This window comes from Protomyctophum parallelum, assembly GCF_964188405.1.
Source record: "Protomyctophum parallelum genome assembly, chromosome: 10".
Classification (NCBI taxonomy): domain Eukaryota; kingdom Metazoa; phylum Chordata; class Actinopteri; order Myctophiformes; family Myctophidae; genus Protomyctophum; species Protomyctophum parallelum.
Genome location: NC_139704.1, coordinates 41,061,991 through 41,087,876, shown reverse-complemented (window position 1 = coordinate 41,087,876; position 25,886 = coordinate 41,061,991). Strand labels below are relative to the sequence as shown.

General features: G+C 42.7%; 1 protein-coding gene across 2 annotated transcripts; it reads left to right on the top strand.

The window, feature by feature from the left end:
- The first annotated feature begins 810 nt into the window (after nucleotides 1-810).
- On the top strand, nucleotides 811-25,861 carry pibf1 (progesterone immunomodulatory binding factor 1). Of its 2 annotated transcripts, XM_083775776.1 has the most exons (18): nucleotides 811-1,433; nucleotides 1,782-1,882; nucleotides 3,665-3,863; nucleotides 5,532-5,651; nucleotides 5,751-5,884; nucleotides 6,147-6,255; nucleotides 7,677-7,796; nucleotides 8,221-8,282; nucleotides 9,130-9,255; nucleotides 9,522-9,620; nucleotides 13,364-13,529; nucleotides 13,895-14,045; nucleotides 14,426-14,516; nucleotides 15,397-15,499; nucleotides 18,269-18,399; nucleotides 21,193-21,277; nucleotides 24,144-24,323; nucleotides 24,915-25,861. In XM_083775776.1, exons 1-18 carry the CDS (start codon nucleotides 1,170-1,172, stop codon nucleotides 24,963-24,965), a joined length of 2,292 nt encoding a protein of 763 aa, XP_083631902.1. In that variant the 5' UTR covers nucleotides 811-1,169; the 3' UTR covers nucleotides 24,966-25,861. The 2 variants fall into 2 exon arrangements, with proteins under 2 accessions (XP_083631902.1, XP_083631903.1); XM_083775777.1 differs by lacking the exons at nucleotides 24,144-24,323; nucleotides 24,915-25,861 and adding an exon at nucleotides 18,755-18,852 and having other exon boundaries at nucleotides 21,193-21,238.
- The last annotated feature ends 25 nt before the right edge of the window (nucleotides 25,862-25,886 follow it).

Below are 25,886 nucleotides of genomic sequence, written 5' to 3'. Positions count from 1 at the left end.
GAATTGTTATATAATTATTAGTTTACACATAAAAAAGTCCATTTGTACCCCCTTAGATAGCATTTATGTTGCATTTATGTTGCCTTAGATAGCATTTGATACATATATATATATACATTTGATAAATATGTATAGTTTATATGTATATATAGTATTATATGTATAGTGTATGTATAGTTTCATTATATGTATGTATAGTTTCATTATATAGATATTCCACTGTTACTTTCTTAGCTTACGCATGTTTCATGATAAATGCTTTTATGTGATGTATTCCCATGCTTTTGTTCTTGCTTAAATGTAAGTCGCTCTGGATTAAGAGCGTCTGCTAAATGCCTAAATTGTAAATTGTAAATTGTAAATTGTAAATTGTAAATTGTAAATTGTAAATTGTAAATTGTAAATTGTAATTTGACCCCGTGTTTGATATGCATGCTACTGACTATAGAGGGCACTGTAGCCAGAGATTATCCTAGGTTCCCCTCTTCTGTGCCTCGTTGTTGGTCTCTCATTCAGTGTTGCCAGGTCTGCATATTATATGCGAGTTTCTGTAAAGCCCTCTACGGTAAAGCCTCTTATGAATATTTGTAGTTGCGAATTATACCATAGTTGGATCTACATTCTATTTTCAAATAGCTGATGCGTCAAGGTTTAAAATGCTCAATTTGCTCATGCTTCTTTTGGGCTTGTTTTAATGGAACAGGTTGCTTGTTTCGCAAATCTGGCAACACTGGTTGGTCTCATTGTTGATAGCTGTCAACCTGTTGTGTTGGCGGTTAGCCGGCGGTTCGCAGCGGGACCATTGAAAAAGCAACCATCTGTCGTTGTCAGCTGAGCAGAACTCCTGTGTGGAAAGTTAACCCATGTTTGCTACAGAAGTTTGCAGACGAGGCTTTAGTTTAGTGAAAGAACAACAGAGTTGATTTAGAACTAACGCTGCACAGACCTTTCCTTGTATGGTTCTCTTGCCTCGGTTCTCAGTCAAAGTTGGTAAACAGCTGATGTTGATCAGCTGCTGCCTGCTGAGCGTACAATATACACCACAATGCTGGCCTTAAATTTAACCTTCAACTCTTTAATCCTTAAATGAGTCTAATAATCTGTGTTACCCAAGCAGTGGCGTCGCTCACTACCTGGTCAGGCGAAGGTGGTCTGCAGATACAGAAAGAATGCCTCCCAAGAAGCAGCAGCAGAAGAAACCGACGGCCAACGTGTCCAGCTCCCTGGACATGGAGTCGGAGGACATCAGCCTGGAGACCACGGCCCCCACCGAGGACAACGTCTCTTCGTCCGACGAGCGGGTCGGTTCCCAGAAGGTGACCCGTCAGCTGATCGAGAGGAAAGAGCTGCTCCACAACCTTCAGCTTCTGAAGATAGAGATGTCTCAGAAGAACCTGGTCGTGGACCAAATGAAGGCGGATCATCTGACCAAGGTACGCAGGTATAATAGCCCCAGTATGTTCCCTCAGCAGGTGTGAAGTGATTTTTTATTGCTTTTTTATCAATAGATTACAGTAGTTTGACAGGAAATGGGGAGAGAGATAGGCAGCAAACCCGCGCACTCCGACTGGATTGCCAGCCTAGGTGCCCAGACGGCTATGCCAACCACCAGGGCCGACTGACTGGCTCTCTCTCTCTCACATGCAACAAATAGCGTCCCTGTTACAGAAATCTATGACAGACACTTTACAGAAATGGGTTACATGCATGATTACTCCTGCATCATCTGATGTCCTTCAACAGCTGTTTTGTAGACGATGGGTTTTCTTCTCACATTTTAGATGGAAGAGCTAGAGGAGAATCTGAGCGACGCCCTACATCAGAAAGAAGTCCTGGCCCTGCGTCTGGACAACCAGCTCCAACTGTCTCAGGAAGAGAACAGGTGAGGGAGAGAGAGGTGGAGCGAGCTAGCCTGACACTCAGCCTGAATCTTCATTTCGTTTTCACTTCGCCAGAACATTTTCGAATGGCGAGTGATTCAGGGCTGGAGCCTAGGCGTGAGCTTAAGCCTTGACGACTCCGAGTCATGTGGCCCACGGGGAATGTGCCCATCTGCCGTTTCTGTACTGTGAGGCGGGTTGATGTTTAAGTACGTCCCCCAGCCATGATGTACAAGTACACTGTCACAGCCTGGACATGACGCTAGTATGTCACAGGGACTTACCCTCAATCCAACCCTTGATGCTGAGTGCGGAATCGGGTCCCATTTTCTTTTATAGTCTTTGGTATGACCTGGCCGGGGAATCGAACACTGACCTTCCAATATCAGGGCAGCCACTGAGCTACATAGGAAAATGGATACATTCGGTAGGTTAGCAATAAACACTAGACCTTTTCACAGTTAACAATATAAACATTGGAAATGGACTTGGACCCAAGCTGTTCCCTAGCAACACAAATCCACTATCAAGATCTATCGCATCTGTGATTTATTATTGTGGTGCCAGCCATCCTAACGCATGGCTTCGTGTGTGCCCTGTGCCCCCAATGATGTCATGCAGCAGCCAAGTCTATTTATGGACTTTTTATGGAATCATTATTTTCCGTACAAACTTTCATGCCAAGTCAAAGGCAAAATTAATTTACTATGACTTAGTGGGGTGGGTGGATGCCACAGTAAATGATGACGTAGTGGGTGCCACAGTAATCACACATGATCATAATGATAAAAGGCGCCGCTCACTTCAGTGTTATTTGTGAGTGGCACTAGCTATGCCCAGCTTTGTGTGTCTGTGTGTACCACGGAATGTGATGATTTGATTGGCTGAGCAGGGAAAGTGATGATGTATGATGATAAGAGCGCCCCTCACTTCACACAAGTGTGTTTTTTAAGGGCCGCTAGCCCCTTCGATAAACGGCTTTTGTCCTCACACGTCTCAAGATTTGCCATTGACAATGAACAGAGAAATTACATCATATGTAAACGAGCAAATCAGCTAACCAATCACAGGCAACATGCATTCTGATTGGCCAGTATGAGATGATGCATGATGATGAGAGCTGATAATTCCGCTAAATAGGACGTAAATTAAAACATTCAACGCCATTGACATTGAAGGGAAAACGTACGTCATATGTAAACGAGCAAATCGGCTAACCAATCACATGTTGGTGGGAGCGCTAACATAAATTCATGTACGATGACAAGAGCACCCCTCATTTAACACAGGTGTGATTTTTTGGGGGCTTTTTATGCCTTTTTATTGATAGTGAACAGTATATAGACAGGAAAGGTGGAAAGAGGGGAGTGACACACGGCAAAGGCTGTCGGGCTCAGGAGTCGAACCCACGGCACGCTGTCCGGCTGGCTTGGCAGCTTAGGTGCCCAGGCGGTTGAGCTAACCGTCCGGGCCTGGGTGTGATTTTTCTTTTAAATATTCTGAATACTAAATTAATTGTATTTATGTATGCCCCATTGGGAGATTCTACCATGAGTCTATCTATAGCATTAAAACAGCTATATTGCTAACTTTTACAGTACAAAGTATGCTTTCAACACAGTCATACTCATCGATGTATGTATGACATAATACATAATCATTTGTGGCTCACAGAGTGTACCAATATTTGTACAGTATCAGAGTTACATTTCCACCGAGGATCTCACTGTGTACAATAAGAGCCACGTGCCTAAAGTGTGATTAAATACAAGACACACTTTCAGGAAGCAGCAGGCCCTTCGTAAGCAGGAGATGGAAACCATCCTTCTGAGACAGCAGCAGCTGGAAGAGACCAATCAGCAGCTGCGGGAGAAGGCCGGGGAGGTGAGGCGGTCCCTCAGAGATCTGGATATCTCCCAGGAGAAGTACCAGGAGCTCTGTGACCTGTCGGAAGATAAACTCTACATAACAGAATACGTAGCGGTAAGCATGGAAGCCTAGGAAAAGACAATGTAGAGGAGACATAATGAGCCATTTGTCGGGAGTAGAAACTGCATATAGTGTCATAGAAATAATAATACCGGACATGTACTCACTCTGGGAAATATTGGATTGTAATTTGTTTTCAAGCTTTAATTCAGAATATATTCCTTGAAAATGCCTAGTGTTATACTAACAATGTTTGCGTTTCCCTTGTGCTTTATGAGCACTGTCGAATGTGGATTTGCATGCCACACATATAACCACTTGGGCAACCCAAGGAATCAACCACAAGTCTCATGTCCTCACTGTCCTGTACACTGCTTCCAACATCATGTAAGAGTCGGCTGATAACTATTAACTATGACATCATGGGCAATTTGGGCATGGCTATAATGAGGCCCAGCCACACGATAGGCTCACTGTTGAAGATATCGAGCTGTATATTGCATGCATCAGACACTACAGTTGAAATCATGATTTTTCTTTTTTTTTTTGCTATTTTGCTTCCTAAACATGTTTTCTTTCAAACTAAAGCAAAATACACATTAAAAATACAGATTTTTTTGAAAACCCACCATCTCTATTTTCATGATTGGTTGTTGGTACAAAGGAAGTGACCATATTTGGATCAGACCACAGTCAGCTCGAGGTCCAGACCTTTCCAATGATATATGCCATTATATGTTGTTGCCAAGGTTTGGATGAGATATTTTGTCTCCAAATAGTGGCTTCAAATAAAACGTTTTGGAATTTTACAATACAAATCTTTAAAGGCCGTTTTAAGTTTTCCTCATACCTGGGACAAAGAATCTCCACTTCAGTTGAACTCACATACACCAAACGTTCCAGTCTCATTCATAACTATATTCCGCAGACATTTACACATGGATTTGTTGATATATCATTCACAGCCTGATTTACATCACATTTTATACCTAAAAACATTTTAGAACAACGTTTTCTTTATGCCTGTTGACACTATTTTCTGATTTGTGGAGTGATAATTAGAGATATCAAAAATCCATGTGTAATTTTCTTTGTCTCTAATGTGTCAACAAAATTAAATGATAATTTTGAACCTGGCTTTATCCGATCTTCAGATTTATCGTCCTGAAATGTATGCAAATTAGCGCATATAATGCCTGATTTGCATATTTAAACATATAATTTCAGAAAACTTGTAATACAAAAAATCTTATTTTTAATATAAGTAATCAACTGGAGAAGTTTCATTGTGATATTTAACTTTTTTTCCCTATTCACCTGGGGTGTCTCGCCTTAAGCGGAGACAGAGTTTTAATTTAAAAGTATTGTATTACTTCTCTCTCTCAGAGGTTTAGGGGGTGAAATGGGGCGAGCTGAGTGATGTATAGTATTAAAACATTCATCACTGACTAACAAAATCTCTCCCTGTACTCAGAACGTGTCACCTGACCGCAGTAGTAAGCTAGACTGCCTACAGCTCGATAATGAGAACATGGGGAAGTATTGTGGATGTTATAGATGGCGGCACCCATATAACTAATAAAAGCATTGGGGGGGGGGGGGGGGGGAAGCAAAGCGTTCCTTTGAGCAAAAAGATGGTATGAAAAAGAGGAGAAACAAAGCGGATTTGGACAGGTGCCTGTTGACGAGTTGAATGTGTATTCTTTGTGTTTGTGAGGTCAGATGAGGTTCTATGAGGTGGTGACTCCATTACGGGCCCAGCTATCAGAGCTGCATGTGAAGAGAGGGACCTTGACTGAAGAGTTGGACACACACAGAACCCAGATGAAGGCCCTGATGGAGGTAGGATACACGGGATTACATGCACACACACACACACACACCTCTTCAGTGATGTGACATTGTGTGTGTGTGTGTGCTCATGTGTACGCTTGCGAGCAGAGCTACGAGGAGGAGCGGCGGCTGCGTACAGAGTTGGAGTTGAGGAGCCAGAGACTGACCCTGGAACTGGCTGATACTAAACAACTGATCCACGAGGGAGATTACAGACGTGACAACTATCCTAACCTCAAACGGTATGTATAGTGTGTGTGTGTGTGTGTGTGTGTGTGTGTGTGTGTGTGTGTGTGTGTGTGTGTGTGTGTGTGTGTGTGTGTGTGTGTGTGTGTGTGTGTGTGTGTGTGTGTGTGTGTGTGTGTGTGTGTGTGTGTGTGTGTGTGTGTCGTGGTCTTAGGTTCTCTGTGCAGTGTCTGCTGTGACTGTTTGTGTAACAGTGAGCAGTGTGTTTTGTCAGACTGACTTTGTTCTCTGTGTGCTGTGTCTGTCTTGTGGTAACAGCGAGCGGGACAGCTTTGAGGCAGAGGCCAAGGAGCTGAGGAGAAGACTGGAGACGTTGGACCTAGCTCACACTGCCCAAAGCAGGGAGAAAGACAACCTCAGCAAGGAGGTAACACACAAGCACGCACACACACACACGCGTGCACACACACACACACGCACACACACACACACAGTTTATTATGTATTTTTATAAACTATGCAGTCATTTCTACAAGAACGTAGTCCCTGACTTCCTTCAAATTCACTGCCCAAGCCCTACAATTACAATTTAGGCATTTAGCGGACACTCTTAATCCAGAGAGACTTACAGTAAACAAGAACATAAAACATGGTAATATATCAAATACATAAAGAAATAGTCATCATGAATCATACATAAGCTTAAGAACCTAACAGTTTAATTATATCTATCTAATGAAACTATGTGTATACACTATAGAGTGCTATGTCTACATAAAGTGCTATTTAAGTTGCATAAGTTGAGCCTATAGGTTAAGTTACGCCTGTAGGAGGTCGAGGCTAGGGCAAGTACTACGGCAAGTGCTAAGGGCTAAGATGGAGTCTGAAGAGGTGGGTTTTCAGACTGCGGTGGAACATTGGGAGTGAGTGCAGTTCTGATTGCAATGGGAAGTGCATTCCATAGATGCATGCATTTTAGCCCTACTAAAACACTGCTAAAAGATGATATAACCCCAAAGAGAAATTCTTTACTGTCTGTTCTATACTGTCTGTCCTATAGACAGTCGAAGCAAGCAGCAGGAATTTGGAAAGATGCTACCCAATGGGCACATGTCACTCATGTTAATGGTTTTCATAGCTCACACATAACTCACAAATGTCTTCTAGCGTCAACTTCAGATGTCTTCCAGTCGTCTTTAAACTTATGTACTCACTCACAAATGTAATACATTTTTTGTATTACATTACTATTTAGTGTGCAGTATTTTGTTTTTACACCGAATTGAGCAAATGTAATAAATAATCTATGATAATGAAATAATGACTTCTTGATGCATGTCTCTTGACTACCTTTTGAGCAACTGAATACTGGACTACTCGCCCCGGTGCTTGCCCGTTTTTCCTCCCGGAATTTTCCCCAGTGAGGGGGATAACTTTGTAATATGCTATTGGCTGTTTGTATTCTTTTTGGAAAAATATAAAGAGATACTCCTGTGGAAAGGCTATATTATTTGACTTATATTGAACCTATAAACAATTTAGTATTATTTAGTATATGTAAGGTTTTGCCCCCTCAAATGGTACCTCGTCAGATAATCCCCACATATCCTACAACAACTTCTGTGAACAGACTTCACTGTAGTAGCTTTTCATAAATTATATTTGTACTTAGGCTGTTCTGCTGTCATGAAAGTTTATAGTTAGTGAAATTCAAATTCCAGCCGTCTGCTGTCCAGCCTCTCCCACCCCTCACTGGGGGAAATTCTGGGAGGAAAACAGAAACGGGGCGAGTAGTCTTGTTACCGAGCAACTGTGGATTGATCCGCTGTGTACTTCTACCTCCTGCAGGTGGCGACATTGCAACAGTCAGTGACTCTACTGCAAAAGGACAAGGACTACCTCCACAGGCAGAACATGGAACTTAGCATCCGCTGTGCACATGAAGAAGACCGACATGAGAGACTACAGGTCTGTGAGATAGTGTGAAGGCCTAACCTACTCCTAAAGGCAAATTTACATTTTCTTGAACGCCTCTTTCACTTTGACTGCCGATAATACATCAGAATAAATGTGCCTTCGGGCTTCTATCTATCTTACACTGTAGATAATGCATCACTTTGTTGAGTGACACCCTGAAAAGTGTCAAGTGTCAAATTAGCCTTCAGGCCTCGATTTCTCACACCGGGGCTCCACCGGTGTGAGAAAAACGAAGCGTGCGTCAAAAAACGAACCAGGGCTATTTTAATGCAGTCACGCAACGCGGGCAGTGGAGCCACCCTTCATTGATTAAAAAGGGAACATTCCCTGACGGTGACGGAGACGCGACGCTGACGCGCCCGGTGGAGCCCCGGTGTTGGGAAGACCCTGATTAAGGCTTTGTCTTTCTCTTCAGGTTCAGCTTGAAGATGCCAAGAAGGCACGAGAGGAGGCCTATGAGAAATATGTGGCTTCCAGGTGAGGCATTTGCTGTTGGACTCTAGTCCGGTAAAACCTTTCCTAACCATGGACCCCTAAATAACCACAGATTATTGCAAAATGGTGACAAAAACAATTAAGGAAAATAATTTAGCGGAAATAGCCAATCTACAAGCTAAGATTACAACATATTAGTGTTGTGAGTTTGTTTTGTAGATCTGCCATTTGTTGTTTGTTTGAATATTGTTGCATTATATATATATATATATATATATATATAGAGAGAGAGAGAGAGACAGGAGTGGAGATCCTGTTGCTGCCCTACAAGAGCCAGCCAGCATAATGGGCAGTAAGTAAAGTAAGAGGGATTGTAGGGGTGATAGAAGGATGCCCTGGCTAAGGCTGAGGAGGTATGCACTGTAGGTAGGAATTGAGGTGGAGTCTGAAGAGGTGCGGTTTTAGACTGCCATGGAAGATCTGGGGTGACTGCAGTCCTGACTGATGAGGGGAGGTCATTCCACAGGTTGGGAGCCAAGAGGATAAGTCCAGAGTCTCTGGAATGTTGGCCTGGGTAGGGAAAGGAAGGTACCTGGATTAAAGTTCTCAGTCGCCACGACTGATTTCAGTTATTATCAAATGACATTGGGGGGCGGGTCTACTTTCACACTGTTAAGCAAATTGTACAATTAGGACATTGCTATGCAAAATGTTTTAGTTGTGAAATTTGATTTTGCTTTATTCCATGAGGTTAGATGAGAGACTCACGTTGGCAGTGCGTGTTGGCCATTAGCTGTACAATTCTGCATTGCGCCAACCCTCATGTCGCCACTCTTCAACTGCCCTTGTCATTACTACACATGTCTTGTCATGTGCCTTGCGTTCCCAGAGACCACTATAAGACTGGGTATGAGGCCAAGCTGCGAGATGAACTGGACAACATCAGAGTGAGGACCGGTCAGGAGATAGACACCCTGCAGAGAGCCTCCCGGGAGATGTATGAGAGGGAGAACAGGTATCCAGCCGCTCAAATGTACTTTTACTTGTAACAGAGTAGTTCTAAATTGCAGTATTGGTACTTTTACTTAAGTAAAACAATTGAGTACTTAATAGTATAGTAGTGACTCATCACAACCAAAATGGCTCACCCCCCGAATTTGCATACCAAAGCTGCGACGTTTACAAGCCCTATTAACACAAAGAATGTAGAAGCAGAATAGTACTGTACAGAAAGCTGGTTGAGCCAGGGGGCACATGTTGATGGATGTGTGTTCTGAAAAGGAACCTGCGCGATGCCAGAGACAACGCAGTGTTGGAGAAGGACAGAGCGATAGCTGCAGAGAGAGACACCCAGTGCAGATATGACCAGCTACTGGAACAGTGAGTAGTCCTACTGTATTTCACACCACCCACAAATATTTGATCAAATAGAATAGTGTTACACGTAGTAGTACACTAAGTAGCCCTGGGAAGTGGGGACCATCGATTCATACAAAGCTGATTCTGCCAAATGATGTGCACGGTTCAACACGCTAGTACAGTGACAAACATGGCCCTCCCTATCTATCCCACGGACACAGCCAATTGTGTTTATTGGAACCTCCAGCCAAGCCAAATGCACAGCTACGGTATTTAAACACATAGGGCCCTATCTTGCGGACATATAAGTCAGCATGTCTTCTACTGGAAGCATGTTGTGCAGTTATTATTTTAGCATTAGAGCATTTTTAAGTGTTCAGAAGCATCCAATGACTAAACATAATTTTACACATTGTGTTTATTGTTTTGAAAACGGCATGGTGGGTTTCCACACTGTTTCGCAAATCGCACAATTAGGACATCCCTTACCCCCTTATCCCTAAACTTATTTGCCATTTTTGAGTGGTACAACCACTCCTATAGACAGCTATGTGTGTCCTGGCTGGCTGGTTGGCTGGCTGTGTCCCTGGCTGGCTGGCTGTGTCTGAGCACGAAAATAGTGTTTGGTTGGTTTTCACCAGCATGTGTCACTGTTGCCGGCACCCTGGGCGTGATCCCGTGGGCCTGGAACTTCCCCCATACGGAGTTGCACCACTCGCTTCACACAGGGGTGAATTTTTCTTGTATTTTGAAAGACATTTTTAAATAGTTAAAATAGCCCATCTACAAGCTCACAATGTGTCTATGTAGATTGGCTAGCTAGTTCAACTATTTTAAAATGTTGTGCAGCAACATCAACTGTCGAGGAACTGTCGAGAAAGTTGTTGCTTTAAAAAGGATTTAAAGCAACAACTGTAAGTTGTTGCTTTAAATCTGTCAATGGTTGAATTTATTGCTCACGCTCACAAGGAAATTGGTAAAGTAGGGCGTGTTAGCTTGCTACCACGCATGGATGAAGAAGAACTGAGGTATGATGAATATAGGCATCCTTAATGCCACTGCCTTTTATTGAACTCAAATCTTTTTACCTGCACAAAGCGGATATACAGTATAAGCCCTAGGTACATGAACCAACAAAATGATTTAGGATTTTTGTTCAATTGATTTATTTGGAATTTACTTTTTAAATAATGGTCCATATCTGGTTAATATTGTTTCTTTAGACTTAATATTTTCTTCATGAGCTATGGAATTCTTGCAGTTGCATTTTTACACAAAGGGAAAAGTGGAATGCCACTCAGATGTTTCTATTGGGGGCTGTAACCAGTAGCGACAAATTGTACTCGGTATAGTTAAATCATTTTGACAACTTGTGTGTGTGTGTGTGTGTGTGTGTGTGTGTGTGTGTGTGTGTGTGTGTGTGTGTGTGTGTGTGTGTGTGTGTGTGTGTGTGAGAGTGAGAGCAAGTGAAAGCCTGTCATTAGCCTGTGTTGTGGGTGTGGACTGTGGAACTGTGGTTGTGGTTTTCCCTCTCCTTACAAGAGATCACATGTAACACTGTAATAGTGAGGTCAGAAGGTGACTGAGAAGTCAAAGGTCACTGGCAACTACTGGCTGGCTCATTCTGACAGCCTCATTGTCAGGAATTAAATATGGTTAATATATGGTTATGGTGGTTCCAATTTACATATCAGAGGCATTTTTGTTTTATTGTCTAAACTAACTGCATCACAGAGTTGAAAGGGGGGGGGGGGGTTGCATGTAGAAAAAAATGCAGTGTTGCAAAATCAACCCCGCACACGCACACGCGCACACGCACACATACACCAGTAGCAGTGGCAGTGGTGTTGTCCCTGTCACTGGGTTACAACTAGTAACTTGTCATGCCACTCATTCTTCTAGGTCCAAGCCACCAGCTGTTAGCCATTCCATGTCCCCCTCCTCTCTCTCTCTCTCTCTCTCTCTCTCTTGTGCTGCGATCACATTCACACTCCACGCTGTATCCCAGGCCAGCAACGACAGATGCTAGCCACAAGCCCTTAACCCCAAACCCCACGCATGCCTCTATTTTTGGGCCAAAGAATGAAGTGGACACGCATGAAATGGCGTCAATGAGCTTTCTAGCGCAGAGGGTCAACTAGAATCTGGCGTTCTCATTGGGACTGTCAGCAAGTATGCTATTTGCCTTGTCATAGAAACACTTAAAAGTATTTAACAATATTGTACCATTTCCACCTTCACATTCAGGCCAAGTGGGCTGTAAAAATGTAGGCGGCCTCAGAGAGCTTCCCCCTCAGGGGCCCATAGACAGCCGTAAATATTCAAGTCAAGTCAGTATTATTGGCATAATACCCCATATCCCCTAGGGGGTGAGGGGACGTGGCTGTGGAGGTATTCCTTTTACATCGCATTTCAACATCCAGAATGCAGTCGCTATCGACGGAGGCTTCACATTCGAGCATGAAATGTCTGTCATAAGTGCGTTGCTCAGGCCTGCACCACGCCACGTGGATGATGAAATCCCTCAGGGTCAGATGTAATAGAAAGTTATTAATATTATCCAACTGCCTCTGTGACCTAATATGTGTGTGTGTGTGTGTGTGTGTGTGTGCGTGCGTACACGTGTGTGCATGCATGTGCCAATACAATGCTGTGACAAGATCTGACAACTGAAACTAAAAACTACATATGCCATTTCTTTCTGTTCCCTTCTTTATTTCTCCATCTTTCTCACTCTCTCTCTGAATTATTAAACTCTTAACGGTCCATGTGTGGGTGGAAAGGAAGGCTTCCAACCCTTTCTTTAGCTGCCAGCAACTGCCATTAAAGATCAAACGCCACCAGGAGTGCCATGAGAGAGAGACAGTTTTGGATACAAATTTCTTCCGGTTTGGTGACAAACCACAACTATTCGTGGTTCCAGACCAGGCACATTAAATAAGTTTGACACAATCAGCGGCGGGATTTCTTTCAAAATAACAGCTCTGGGTGCTGTGCAGATATGGCCGATTTTACTCTGTAAGCTTCCCCCTTCCGTTCCGGACAAAAACTCGGAGAAATATTTTTGCTTGCTTACCTCGCTATCATTTCAATAAAGTCGCTGAATAATCCCTTGCGTTCATATTTTGAACGAGAGGCATGTTGAAGTCAGAAATGAAGAGCTTAGTATATCCATCTGTCCGTCAGTTGGGTCGTACCTAATGACTGTATTTGTGCTAAATTTAGATGATTATATTACACCTTCTCATACATGGAATAACTGGCATAGTGGGGCGAGATATGTACAATGTCGCTGCAATTCTACAAATGCCTTCTAAATTAGCACTTTTATTTAAAGTGTTCAAAAATATCAACAAGCTCGCACATATACAAGCTCGCTGTGAGCTTGTACATCTGCTATTTTTGAGGTGCAACCACTCCTATAGACAGCTATGTACCACCAGTGTCACTGTTGCGCAGCCTAACTCAAATACACATACACACATTCATATACACGTATATATGATGATTTGGGGTGTTACAGTACAGTGACACTACAGTACAGTACAGTAGAGGGACCCCCTGGGGACCCCCACACGGTAACTGGGCCGACCCAATTTTGTTGAAAAATCGTACTTTTTGGGGAATGTTTTTTGAAAATATCTTGAAATAATAATTATTAAAAAACAATGTAGTAAAATATGTCCATGACCCTCAGATGGGTTCCGACCCACTGTTTGGGGAACAAGTAATGTAAATGATATCCATTGTGTGTGTTCCTCCAGGTTCCGCCAGGTCCAGCTGGGTACAGACAGCAAGGTTGCAGAGATGTCCAACCAGGTCAAGCTCCACTCCTTTGAGGCGGAGCGCGCTCACATGCTCCAGGACGAGACAGCCAACACTCTGGCCCAGTGCCAGGTGGAATGTGAGAAACAACAGAAGAAGCTGGAGGTAGATAAGGAGTAGGATGTTCTCTCTTTTTTGTGTCTCCCTCTGTAGTGGACAAGTGGACAAAGTACTCAACTCCTGGACCAATATTTACTTGAATTAAGTACTTATAAAAACATATTTAGCATGACCCGGTCCGCTGTCGTAGCGGTCTGGGCACCTAGGCTGCAAATGCCTGATAGCATGTCGTGGGTTCAAATCCCAATCCCGACTTTTCTTTTGAGGAAAAAAAAGAAGTGAGGCCAGTTGTAATGGTCAATTATTAGTCTATGACATCTACGATTGTGCTGCAACTGACCTGGACGATCTCTGCCACTCATCTCCTCCTCTATCGCTCATCCCCTCTCCTTTCTGTTGTCGCCACTCAGGTTCTGACCCAGGAGTTCTACAGTCTGCAGACGTCATCCGAGAAGCGTCTGACGGAGCTCGGGGCGCTCAACGCCGAGAAAGCGGCTCGCCTGGAGACCTACGAGAAACTGGAGCAAGAGCTCGACCAAGTCACCATGCAGGCTGCCGAGAGTGAGTACCACAATGTTACTACATGACACATAAACACAACACGCAGAGTTGGTGAACGGTCGCTCTGTACTTGCATGTATCATTTGACTATGGTGGTAGGTGGTACACATATTAACAGTGTGTACAAACTTCAAACGGCTTCCACAAATAAATTAATTGCTGATAGTGGAAAGCCAAAAAATGTGCACTGGAATGGAATACAGTATCTGTAGGATATATTAAGCAAACGGACATGGTTTTAGGTGTTGCTCAGGATGTAGGCAAGAGGCAGATACAGAGCATGACATGTTAATACTAAGCACAATGTTGCTGTGCTGCTGCTTCATTCTTGTCATATGATATAATATAGCCATTTTATTTTTGTTGTTGTCTGTTGCAAGTTGAAAATGAGGAGGAGGCAGAGAGAGTCCTGTTTTCATATGGGTATGGGGCCAACGTTCCCACAACGGCCAAGAGGAGACTCAAACAGAGGTACAGTGCATTCTAGGTCTCTTCCTCATGTACAGACAATGTGTCACTTTCTACTGATAATTGAAGTAAACGTTTGCTACACTGATGGGTTGTACCATTGCCAAGTTTAAGTTCACACATGCATGCATGCCATAACAGAGTGCCAAGCTTGCAGTAGGAGAACGGTATAAATAGAAACCGAAAGTAAAATGATGTGGTCCTTGTAATTTGTATTTATGCTTGTTTTAGTCAAATTAATATCAACAATAACTATAGTCGCAATGGTCTTGACTCTTGCGCTGCCTGCCTGACTGCCTCACGACTTCAAAACCCCTGCATTAAGGCCTTGGTGTGTGCGTGCGTGGGTGTTCCAGCATTTCAGTCTATTATATACACGAGTTATAAATAATGAGCAAAAAGCATTATAAGTCAATCAGACCGTTTTCTCCTTAAAGTCATAGTCCGTAGTGGGGTTTTTTTTTCGGGACACCTACTGGTAGGCATTACAGCGTTTGTCTGAACTGAAGGAACCCTGAAAGATATACAGTATGCTACAGGATCCTAGCACTCAGGGATATATTGGAACGTAACAACACGTGCATACATTTGTTATTGGTTCCTTATGACATTTTGGATGTGAGTCACTCGCAATTAAAACAGTATTTAATATATTTAGAGAAGTTGTCAAACACATTTCAGTGGAATGTTTATTGTGCCAACTCACCGCAGTGCCGCAAGCTAACGTAGAAACGAAACCGGTAAAAAACAAACCAACCAGACATGGATTTGGAGACAAAGCTAGATTTCCTGACAGCCACAACTGTTAACAACACGAATTAAGGGGAATTACTTGCGTGATCATGTTCCTCTATTTGCATAACTGGATGTGTGTGTCGTGCAGCGTTCACCTGGCCCGTAGGGTGTTGCAGCTGGAAAAGCAGAACACATCCCTGAGGAGAGAACTGGAGAGGCACAGCACGCACACAGGGAACATTTCTGAGGAGGTAAATGCACACTCACACACACACACACGTTGCGCATACTGTATGTCCAACTGAGTGTGTGTGCTTGGCTACGTGGCTAGGTAGGTTGCCTGTGTGTGTGTATAATCATGTGTGGGATACAATTTTAATCCAAATCGAAATCACTGCAAGCCTGCACACGCACCACACGCACCACACACACACACACACACGAACAGACCCAGTGTGTTCCCACAACTGCATGTCTCTTAATGATGGCTTTTATTCCCTGCACGTGATGTTAAAAGCCATAATGATTTATCCCACCTATACTACTGTATAAACTGACACCGTGTCAGAATCAAAGAATTGTTGTTGGGTGATGAGATCACCCAAAATCTACTTTCTCCCCGCAAGGTACGGCAGAGATGAAACATTAGCTGAAAGGTGGAATCTTGTGTCATGTCGTGTCATTCGGGGTGACCCGTCACCATTATACAATGAAGTTGCTCATAAAAGTGAACTGCAAGTACTCAGGTGAAGACTTGTTTTGTACTGTATGTATTTATGTTTCCTCGATCTATATCCATGTGAAACTAGTCTCATTTAGTCAGACCACCTTCTTGCATCATCAATCTGGATCTGAATAACAAGTCAGCATGTCCATGTTTTGACAGAGAAAAGCTCAGTTAAGCCTCCGATTGGCTGAACTTTAACGGAAGTTGAAGTCTGTGTTTGTCGGTCAATTAATTTGACTGTCACGCGTTCCTTTTTTTTGGGTCTTAGGGGGCGGTCCTTAACCATTCCTCAATAGCTATGCGCCCGATGTCAGATATGGTCTAATGGTCTGGCTATACTGCCAGACTAATGTCCAACTAACATCCACAGAGAACTGCACTGGGCTGCTCTGAAACTTACTGTATATGTTTTTGGCCACGGACCCCCATCTCTAAATATTTTGTTCCAGGGACCCCCAGAAGCAGAAGTATGGTTAATAGAATAATAAATGTCACAGATGCTTTCCCGGTGTTAATGGGTTAAGACATGGAAAAGTAAAGGGTGTTTGTTTGTGGACCGCAAACTCTCAAGAATCTTAAATCTTACATGACTAGTGTCTATGCAGTCACGTTTTTGCTGCTTTTGTTCCAATGTGAAACCCACCCAAGAAGGGGCGGGGCTTGGTCGCTCTTCTAGTGTTAAGCGTACGACTACGAGCAAATGCGTTGCGCAACCCAGAGAGAGTTGTAATAGTAGGCGACTAGGCGGAGCTGTGATTTTTAAATAAGCCAGCCATTCACCTGTCACACTGATTGATTGGCACACGCCACATGATTCAGACAGGATGAAAGGGACAAATGAGTGCCAGGGTGAGGAAAACTGAGGTTTCCTGTTCAAGAAGACAAAGGTCTACTCTAGGGTGTTAACCACTTCAACCCACCACTTCAACCACCCACACAGGTGCCCTGACTAACTCCATATGTGACCAGATTGGACTGAGAGCCTGCCATTGCGCAAATTCCAGCTTTTCACCAGAGGAGAAAATCTTTTTTTTTTTCTTTCAAAATGAGTTAATAGCACAGGCAGACTCTTCACATACTAGAGCATGTCTGAAATAAGCGTCGGAGCTGAAATCGACATGTAAATATGAAATAAATGCTTAAACATGTAGCTAGGTGTAATGTTAGAGACCACAGAAGTGAACCTTTCAAGTCTTTTTTTCTCAACTCGCTGTTTTCTGCAAGACAGTACTCTATAAGCCATAACTCCAAAACTGGTGGGTCAAACTGAACAACCAATATGTCAATTTGAAGCTATGATTGAATGATGAAAAAAACGAAAATTCAAACAAATCCAATGGCAGTCCCTCAGTCAAATTTGGTCACATATAATGATTCTGCCCACCCCACCTCCTCTACTAATTTATAATCTACATTGTAAATTGGTTTATTATGTAACACAGATTTGATATACGGTATATAATTGTTTCCTATACATTTCGGAACATGTCGTTCAGTGCCTAAGCAACCTCACATCCAAGTACAAGATCATCCAAGTACAACCATCACACATGGTTTCGTTTTGCAAGGAAGCTTCCTAGCTATCATAGTAGGGAGCATAGGGTTTAATGCTCCTTTTGGATGTAATGCTCAAACAAGCATTTGTGAAATTCTCCCATTCATCAGCACTGGAGCCGCTTCACAGACAGTCACTCACTGACGTTAAAGATTAAAATCCAGACTTCTGTCATTAGCTGTCTGATAGTGTTATGAGCAGACTTTCCCCCTTAATCCCAATATCAACTGTTCCAAGTGAGTGGAAAAGCTGTGTTCTATAGATGGTGGTGAGAGACAAGGTAAGTTGGGCTTTTGTTGTATTGTGCCCCTATGTGAATGTTCCAGTGGAGCAGATTCGAGCTATACATTACAAACAAACCGAGACGGTGTGATTACAAGAGCTGCCTTTGATTTTCCACTGTACACAGTAAAATCAAACTCTTAATTTAACTAACCGTAAACAAATGGACCCACTTATGAACACATTTGTACACTCAGAGTTAAATGAACACTGAGGATTTTTACTGTGTACAGGCAGCCAGGTGAATAAAATGGAATTAATCCATACCTAAATTTGTGCAGTTAGGAAATGCTGTGAAGGTGTATTATTGCGTCAAGAGAACGCAAAACCGCCAGCATACTTGGCACTCCATTTAAACACGTTTTATTGATCCCATCATGTGGATCTTGATCAGTTCCTCTCTCGCTGCGTCCAGTTCTCATGCTGTTGTATTGTGTTATGTGTCGTTTCCTCCAGTTATCAGCAGCCAACATGCTGCTGCAGCAGACCCAGCAGCCCTATAGCTACCTGATTGAGACGGTGCGACAGAGAGATTCACAGATCAGCTCCCTGAAGGAGCGTATTGCCTCACTGGAGGACGATGCCAGGTACGCACATGCAAGAAACATGCACTTCTTCCTGTTGCATAAACGAAATGAACCAAGTAGGGATAATTTTGACTCCTGTTAGCCTCCCACTAGTTTGCATGAATCACATTGTGATCATTTTGACTTTTAACTGTGGTAGAGTCCTTTCCCCCTATCTTCTTTTACATTGTGTGTGTCTGTGTGTGCGGGCATGTTGTCATGTGTCCAGTGTTCACTTCGCCTACGTGCATGTGTGTATCAGTATCAGTATCACCACGGGGGTGTGTCCTGACGTGCACCTACACTACACTGCACTGGCAGAATCCTTCTAACCCAAATGTTCCACTCTCTCCCCCTGACAAATATGTGAACCAAGACCCCATGCAGGTTTCCTCTTGCTGCTCGCTGCTGTCAAGCGTTCACCTGGGGGCTAGTGGGAGAGAGAAAGAGAACAGTTGAAATCATCTCTAAAAGGTTGAAAACTCCCCATTGACATGAACGACGCTCAAACTCAGTGTGCAGTTATATAAACTCCTTCTGGCTTCTCACCCCCTGTCCTTTTATTACCCCCCCACCCAGGGTACGAAGGCTTGGTATAGATTCTCAAGATTTTCATTGTTACATCTTGTTGTACAAATATAAGAATGTAAAATTCTTGGGTTTTGGCTCAAGATATAGATTATCATTCCAGAATGCATCATTTGCTGAGCGTATCCAGCTGCATTTAAAGTGCTTCTGTATGCTTAACCCATTTAGATTTGCGCCACATTTTTACGATTTTTCAAAAATAGCAGACCTACAAGTTCGCTATGAGCTTGTAGATCTGCTATTTTTCAATAGCTAAATTATAACATAACATTAAAACGCCAAAAAGGGTTCCCGCCCAAAATGGGTTAAATGTCACTGTACTGTGGATGACCTCAATGCACAGGGAACAAACACAACATGGTGTGAAATCAATCGCCAGACACGGTTTTGGTGCCGAAGCCTGCTGCTGCACAACAGCTAATAAGTCTAATATTATATAGAGGGTATGCGCGTGACATCATCATCAAACCCAGAAGTTATGCAGGAAATGCCTACTGAGTGGCAAAAAACTACTTTCTGGCCTTGACAGCCCATGCATCCAAACAGAAAAGTCCTATTTGATTGCATTAAACAATGTTAAACTCACTTTGCATGTTGCTTTTCCACTCGATGTGCCATTCACTTTAAGCATGCGCATACCCTCTATATGCAGCTCCACCTTTGATTGATTGAATATGGTATTGCCACATCCTATATTGAAATTGGCTAATGGGAGGGGGGGGGCGGGTGAACCACATCATCACACTCGTCACTATGACTCAGACGTAACCCTAATAGGAGTTCCCAATGCAGCTACGCCCAAATATGTTGTCTAACCAATTTGTCGTCATGGCATCGGGCGCAAACAAACAATGGTGTGAGGGCCGCATAGCGCCCGAACCTCTAGTTGTGAAATATAAAGAAGTGTGAAGTGAGGGGCGCCTTTTGGGGGCACGCACCAACATGATTTGGGGGGTGGTTAGATAGACTTGGCTGCCACATGACGTCACAGGGGTGGCACACCAAATGGATGACACAAAAAAGCCATTGTGGTCCATTAAACATTCAACACTCAAAGACTGGGACAAAACAACAGTGCAACAGTCAAGGATACAACAAATATAGAACGTTGGTGGGTGGCCAGGGATTCGCCACATGGAGCATGCCCTCACAAAAGACATCATTTCATGCCCCTCACAAGAGACTTCATTTCCAGCAATTCACATTATAGACACACTACCACTCTGACTATTCCTCTAACAATTGTATATATATATATGGGCAACAAATTGCCCATATATAGTTCGTGCTGGGTGAAACATTGCCTTGTTTAACACACGGTAAACATTACAACCTTTACCCCACCCAGTACGTCAAGTCAACCGTCATGACTCTTTTCACCCCAAAGAACACCTTCATCCTTTCAATAGGCTTTTGGGTGTTTGCTCAAAGCTCCATCAATCCACTTGTGGACAAACGTGTTTGGCAAGGTTCTTGAGGAACTAGAAAACAGTGAGCACTGAATTGATCATTTATATTCAGCACAATTGATGATTTTAAGTTGGAATGTAAAAATAATAACAAAATGACCAAACTCATACACACAACGCAAGACTTTGACAATCGTTACTATCCACATTGCCATAAGTTACACTCAGTACATTCATAATAAGATACAGAGGTCCACTACTATGGAAATCATCATCCCTCATAAGTTTATAATTGAAACGATAACTTAAGTTTACCTAACCAAACTACCATACAATGACTCAATAATAAACTAAATAATATACATTTGGTTGTGTGAGAGAGCACACAAACACACACACACACACACCATGCACTCAATCATGCTTTGTCGTTTCCCTTTCTCCCTCCACACAAACACTACTACATATGAAATAATGTTCATAACAGTCTGTACTGCTGTTATGATGCAATAACAATGTTTAACAATTGTTTTATTTGCATTATATTGTATATTAGACTATATATTGCATGAGTCAGTAAGAGGCACCATGTGATAATCGTTTTTGGTTCTTCTGTCACATTTCATTATTATAGTTCTTGTGCATTTTTAGATATCTCCATTTGCCAATTTGTGTTTTGAACACATTAAAAATATGTAAAATGTAGTTTAGTTAGTTTACTTTGTCTTCCTGTCCTATCTGCCTGTATCTTTTGCAGTGCTGTCCCGAATACCTTTGGTTGAAGCTTTAAATATATTAGTTTTGTATTTGTGTCCAGTGCCTTGAGGAAGGAACGGAATGCGCTGCAGCACATGAAGAACAACATGGCTGCTGATCTGGAGAGACTCCTCAATCACAGAGAGGTAACCATGCCAGTGACCACAGTGAAGACATGGGGCAGGCTTTGTGACAATGCAAAAAAATCCAACCTGTTAATCTTTGTCAGCAATTGACCATATTCAGACCGCAGCCATCTTGCCAGCAAGGTGATACCTAGGTTATACTTCCCATTCAATCTGTAAAGGTTTTGTTTCATAAAAATCCACCGTAGACATGTTGTGAGCGACTTCCTGTCAAGAAATTCCTTGCAGATGATTATTTTCTAAGTATCAGAGTATGGAAGCGCTCGTTATCAGTAAAGCAACCTCCTGCTGCCTGCTGCACTATGTGCACATTCAAAATCGGTGGTACGCATGGGCCGTTGAGTGATATTCAACGAGCGCTTCCAAACTGGCAAACAGCGCCCCTACTGTTACTCAGTCATACTCGTGCTCATTAATGCATAGGTGAACACGGACATTGCTTGTTGTAGGAGTGGTTGCACCACTCAAAACTCACACCCGTGTGAACTGAGTGGTGCAACTCTCCTCTCTTTCTTGACAGGAAGTAGCTCATAAAATGTCTATGGTGGATTTTTATGAAACAACACGAAACTACAGCTGCAAACAACACTTGCAGCTGTAGCTTTCCCTACAGCTGCAATGTTGGTGATTCTGACGTTGTTTCATATAATTAGAGAGGACTTTTCTGTTTGCCTTACGAAGTTGGAAAATAGGTGAAACTAAAAAGATCAGACTGCAGCCGTGTGTGTGTGTGTGTGTTGGGGGGGGGGGGGGGGGGCTTTACGTCCTTCCGGTGGGGGCTCCTAATTGGCAATTGAGACAGTAGGATACAACAGCATTGATGAGACGACACACAGGTGTGTGTGTGTGTGGGGGAATTAATTGGCAACACTAATATTACCGGTATTCCCACATTTTTGCCACGTGGTCCATATTACAATATCTCTGTTAATTTCCAACTAAGTAGTGCTGATCATAACCATGGTGAAGGAATTCATGGCTTCATTACACATGAATTCAAATGTCTCATTTTTTGTGACCTTTACTTGAGTGTGTCACTCTCAATAAACTCGATCTCTTAAAGCAGTTGAGAGATTACATTGTCCGGGAGAGGAATCTGAGTCCAATCCATGCAAGGAAGTAGCTCATAAAATGTCTACGGTGGATTTTTATGAAACAACACTTTGCAGATAGAAAGAGGATAATTCAAGCTTTCCCTACAGCTGCAATGTTGGTGATTTTGACGTTTAATATAATTAGAGAGGACTTATCTGTTTGCATGAATGGGCTGTCTATGGGAAGTATCACCTAGGTATCACCTTGCTGGCAAGATGGCTGCGGTCTGAATATGGCCAATAGCCCCATCTGTGACCACCTATTTTAGCCTGGGGAATAATATTATCTTTTTAGTTTGACCTATTTTCCAACGTCGTATGGCAAATGTAAAGGTACACCTTTCTTTGGATGTCTGTAATAAAAACAGTGTGGTAAAATGATATTCCAGTGTGAAACGAGATTCCGCACAGGCTGTCAAAATGCCTGATTTAAACGGTTGTCTCAGCAGAATATCATTTTAGTACGACACTCTTTTTACAGTCATCAATAGGAACATGGTAAGTACCTTTACATTTACGATACAATGCTGGAGAAATAGTTAAATAATTCACCTGTTCGCCCAGCACCCCCAGTAGTGGAAAGCAACACTATACGAGTCCCGAGCTACAGTGAAGGGCGAGGTCCAGATAGGGCTAGGCTCAGTAGACTCCGATACATAACTATAGTTTGATGAAAGTTATGTACATTATGTCATGTCATACCTATGCTTTCTGTGTTAATGGCACTGTGGGACCAAATATTTTAAAGCACAACTTGAAAGTAAAAAAAAGTAAAAAAAAAAAAAAATCCATTTCATTTTGCTGTACATTGACACAAATACACAAAGTTGGCCTGGTATACCCTCTTGTAGAAGCTCCCCACTTTGCAGCCTTAGAAGAATTGCTTTTACACACATTAAAATGATATTTGATCTGCACCATGGGCAATATATCGCAGTGTGCTTCAGGGTGTCGCACATTCTAAAAGAAATGCTCACTCAAGGCTCTCTCTCTCTCTCTCTCTCTCTGTGTGTGTGTGTGTGTGTGTGTGTGTGTGTGTGTGTGTGTGCGCGCGCGCGTGTATGTGCACGTGGGAGCGTGCACGCCAAGCCAGCCGTTTGGTGTATGAAGTATGTGCCCCCTCGTAGACAGCTGTTCCTCAGCCTGGCTGTTTGGGATGCCACGAGTGTGTGTGTGTGACATGCCAGGGCTCATGTCCTCAGGGGTGATAAATAGAACCGTGAAATGGCTAGGGGTCTTCTCCCTGCCCTGCCGCCACCCTCGCAGACCCTTGAACCCGTTGGGCTTCTTGCAAGTGGTCCCATAGTTGGATTTCCACATCTAGGGGCGTCTGGCCCCCGAGGCGCAGGCCAAGTATTACAAGATGCCTACAAGGGTAGATATTGGCCACTATGTGATAGTAGGGGGAAGGATTCAGCTTCAAAACATGTTCAGTGTTGAATTTCCATTTTGACATCAGCAGCATATTTATAGGCTAAAATTAGGACAACATTCTGTGAATGTTTGCGGCTGTAATTTGATGTGATTGATTTTCATGGAAAATTATATTCATAAGTTCATAAAATATTTATTTTCTTGTTCCATGTTTTATCCTTTTACAAAAAGTCCACACAATATAGATCTGATACAATAACTGTATATGAAAAAGCTAAAACTGTGTAGGCCAGCAAGATTTTATGTTACTCTTGAGCTAAGCAATCTCAGCCACTGAGAAATTCTGACTTTCTTAGTTGTCCTGAGCATCTGTGTGCCCCCCATGTGTGTCTGTCCAGGAGTTTGCGATGATGAAGCAGGTATTGATCAATATGAGGTCTGGCCAGAGAGACGCTCCGAGCCTCCTTGACCTGGACGGAATGAGGACCAGCCCTCCCAACACCAAGACGCAAAGGCCCAAGCGCCTCGCCAAGACTGCAGAGGAGGAGACGACCAACAGGCCAAAACCCACTGTGTTTGTGAGCATCTCCTCTTCCATGATGTCTGATAAATTCACACCAAGTATCAAAACTATTATATTAAAGTTGAAGTGTCGAGCGTCTATGTCTATATGGACACAATTGGCCCGTTTTTCGGGGAGGGAAGTCGGGCGGGGAGGCGGGAGGGTGATATTTGTCACTATACGTCGGGAGCAGGGAGTGTTGGGCGGGAGAAGTAGGACCCTCCTAATAGGCAATTGAGACAGTAGGATACAACAGCATTGATGAGACGACACACAGGTGTGTGTGTGGGGGGGGGGGGAATTAATTGGCAACACTAATATTACCGGTATTCCCACATTTTTGCCACGTGGTCCATATTACAATATCTCTGTTAATTTCCAACTAAGTAGTGTTGGTCATAACCGTGGTGAAGGAATTCATGGCTTCATTACACATGAATTCAAATGACTCATTTTTTGTGACGTTTACTTGAGTCACTCTCAATAAACTTGTCCTCTTAAAGCAGTTGAGAGATTACATTGTCCGGTAGAGGAGTCTGAGTCCAATCCACCCTTCATCAATCCTCATCAAATTCTTATTCTTGCTCTGTTTTTCTTTCCATTGCAGACCAATAAAGAAGTTCCGGAATGGTACCGGCTGAAACACCAACCCAAATGAACAGTCACATGGAGTTAATGATTCTTTTTTTAATTGTTTTTAGTTGGATATTCAGTTTCTTGTCATTTGATGAAATTATATTTTGCTATATTGTTTTTCTACTTGTAAATAGAATTTGCTATCAGATCTCACAAAGTTTGTTATATGAAACTTGAACAGTTATGTGCAGTACATTATTCTAATCTTCTGTGAAGAAACCAGGTTCTGACTCAACAGCCTCAAAACCAGTGGTATTACTTCCTGAAGTCTTGACATTCCTGATCGACTTGACTGGCAGAGAAAAAAAACATTCCTTGGCTTTGGCAATCTATTATATTAAGCCCGTCTGTCATTATTCTCAGAACATTAGTGTTTAGTAGTCATGCAGTATCGTTAAATGGGCATGAAAGGTCCAGAGAACGTGAGGTTTCTCAGCCTCAGATTTGTACGTGCTGCGACTCCTTTGGCTTTAAATATAGACATGCTGGGCATACCTTGATCATTTCTTATCGGTGTCATATTAAAGTTAGCCCCAGGGCTTGAATGCCTTAGGCTGACTGGTCTCTCTGTCGCTCCTCTCTTATTTCTGGTATCTCTCTGACTTTTGCAATTCCCAATAACCTGTCTATTCCCAATTGTATAATTATACTGATTCCAGTACATTTTTAATTGTATTAATTTAAATTATCCACTGCATCTTAAATAGTTTATGGCATGTACATTTCACTTCTAGACATCAATGATGCTGTGATTCATATTATACGTCCTCTGTGCACTGTTGTGTTATCGTATGTTTTGTTTCCTTTTTGGCTGGTTCATGTTGTTTGAATTTGTCTTTTAAATATGTTGTAATTTGCGGACCCCCTTGAAAGCGAGATGGTTCATCTCAAGGGGTTGTTGCCAATAAAGAATTTCAGACTGAGAAGTAGTTAACGATGCACA

Excerpts from the sequence above, each read along its gene's own strand:
- pibf1 (XM_083775776.1), top strand. The coding sequence starts at position 1,170 with ATGCCTCCCAAGAAGCAGCAGCAGAAGAAACCGACGGCCAACGTGTCC. Across the intron at positions 5,652-5,750 it reads AGATGAAGGCCCTGATGGAG|AGCTACGAGGAGGAGCGGCG; the intron begins GTAGGATACACG and ends GCTTGCGAGCAG. Across the intron at positions 5,885-6,146 it reads AACTATCCTAACCTCAAACG|CGAGCGGGACAGCTTTGAGG; the intron begins GTATGTATAGTG and ends TTGTGGTAACAG.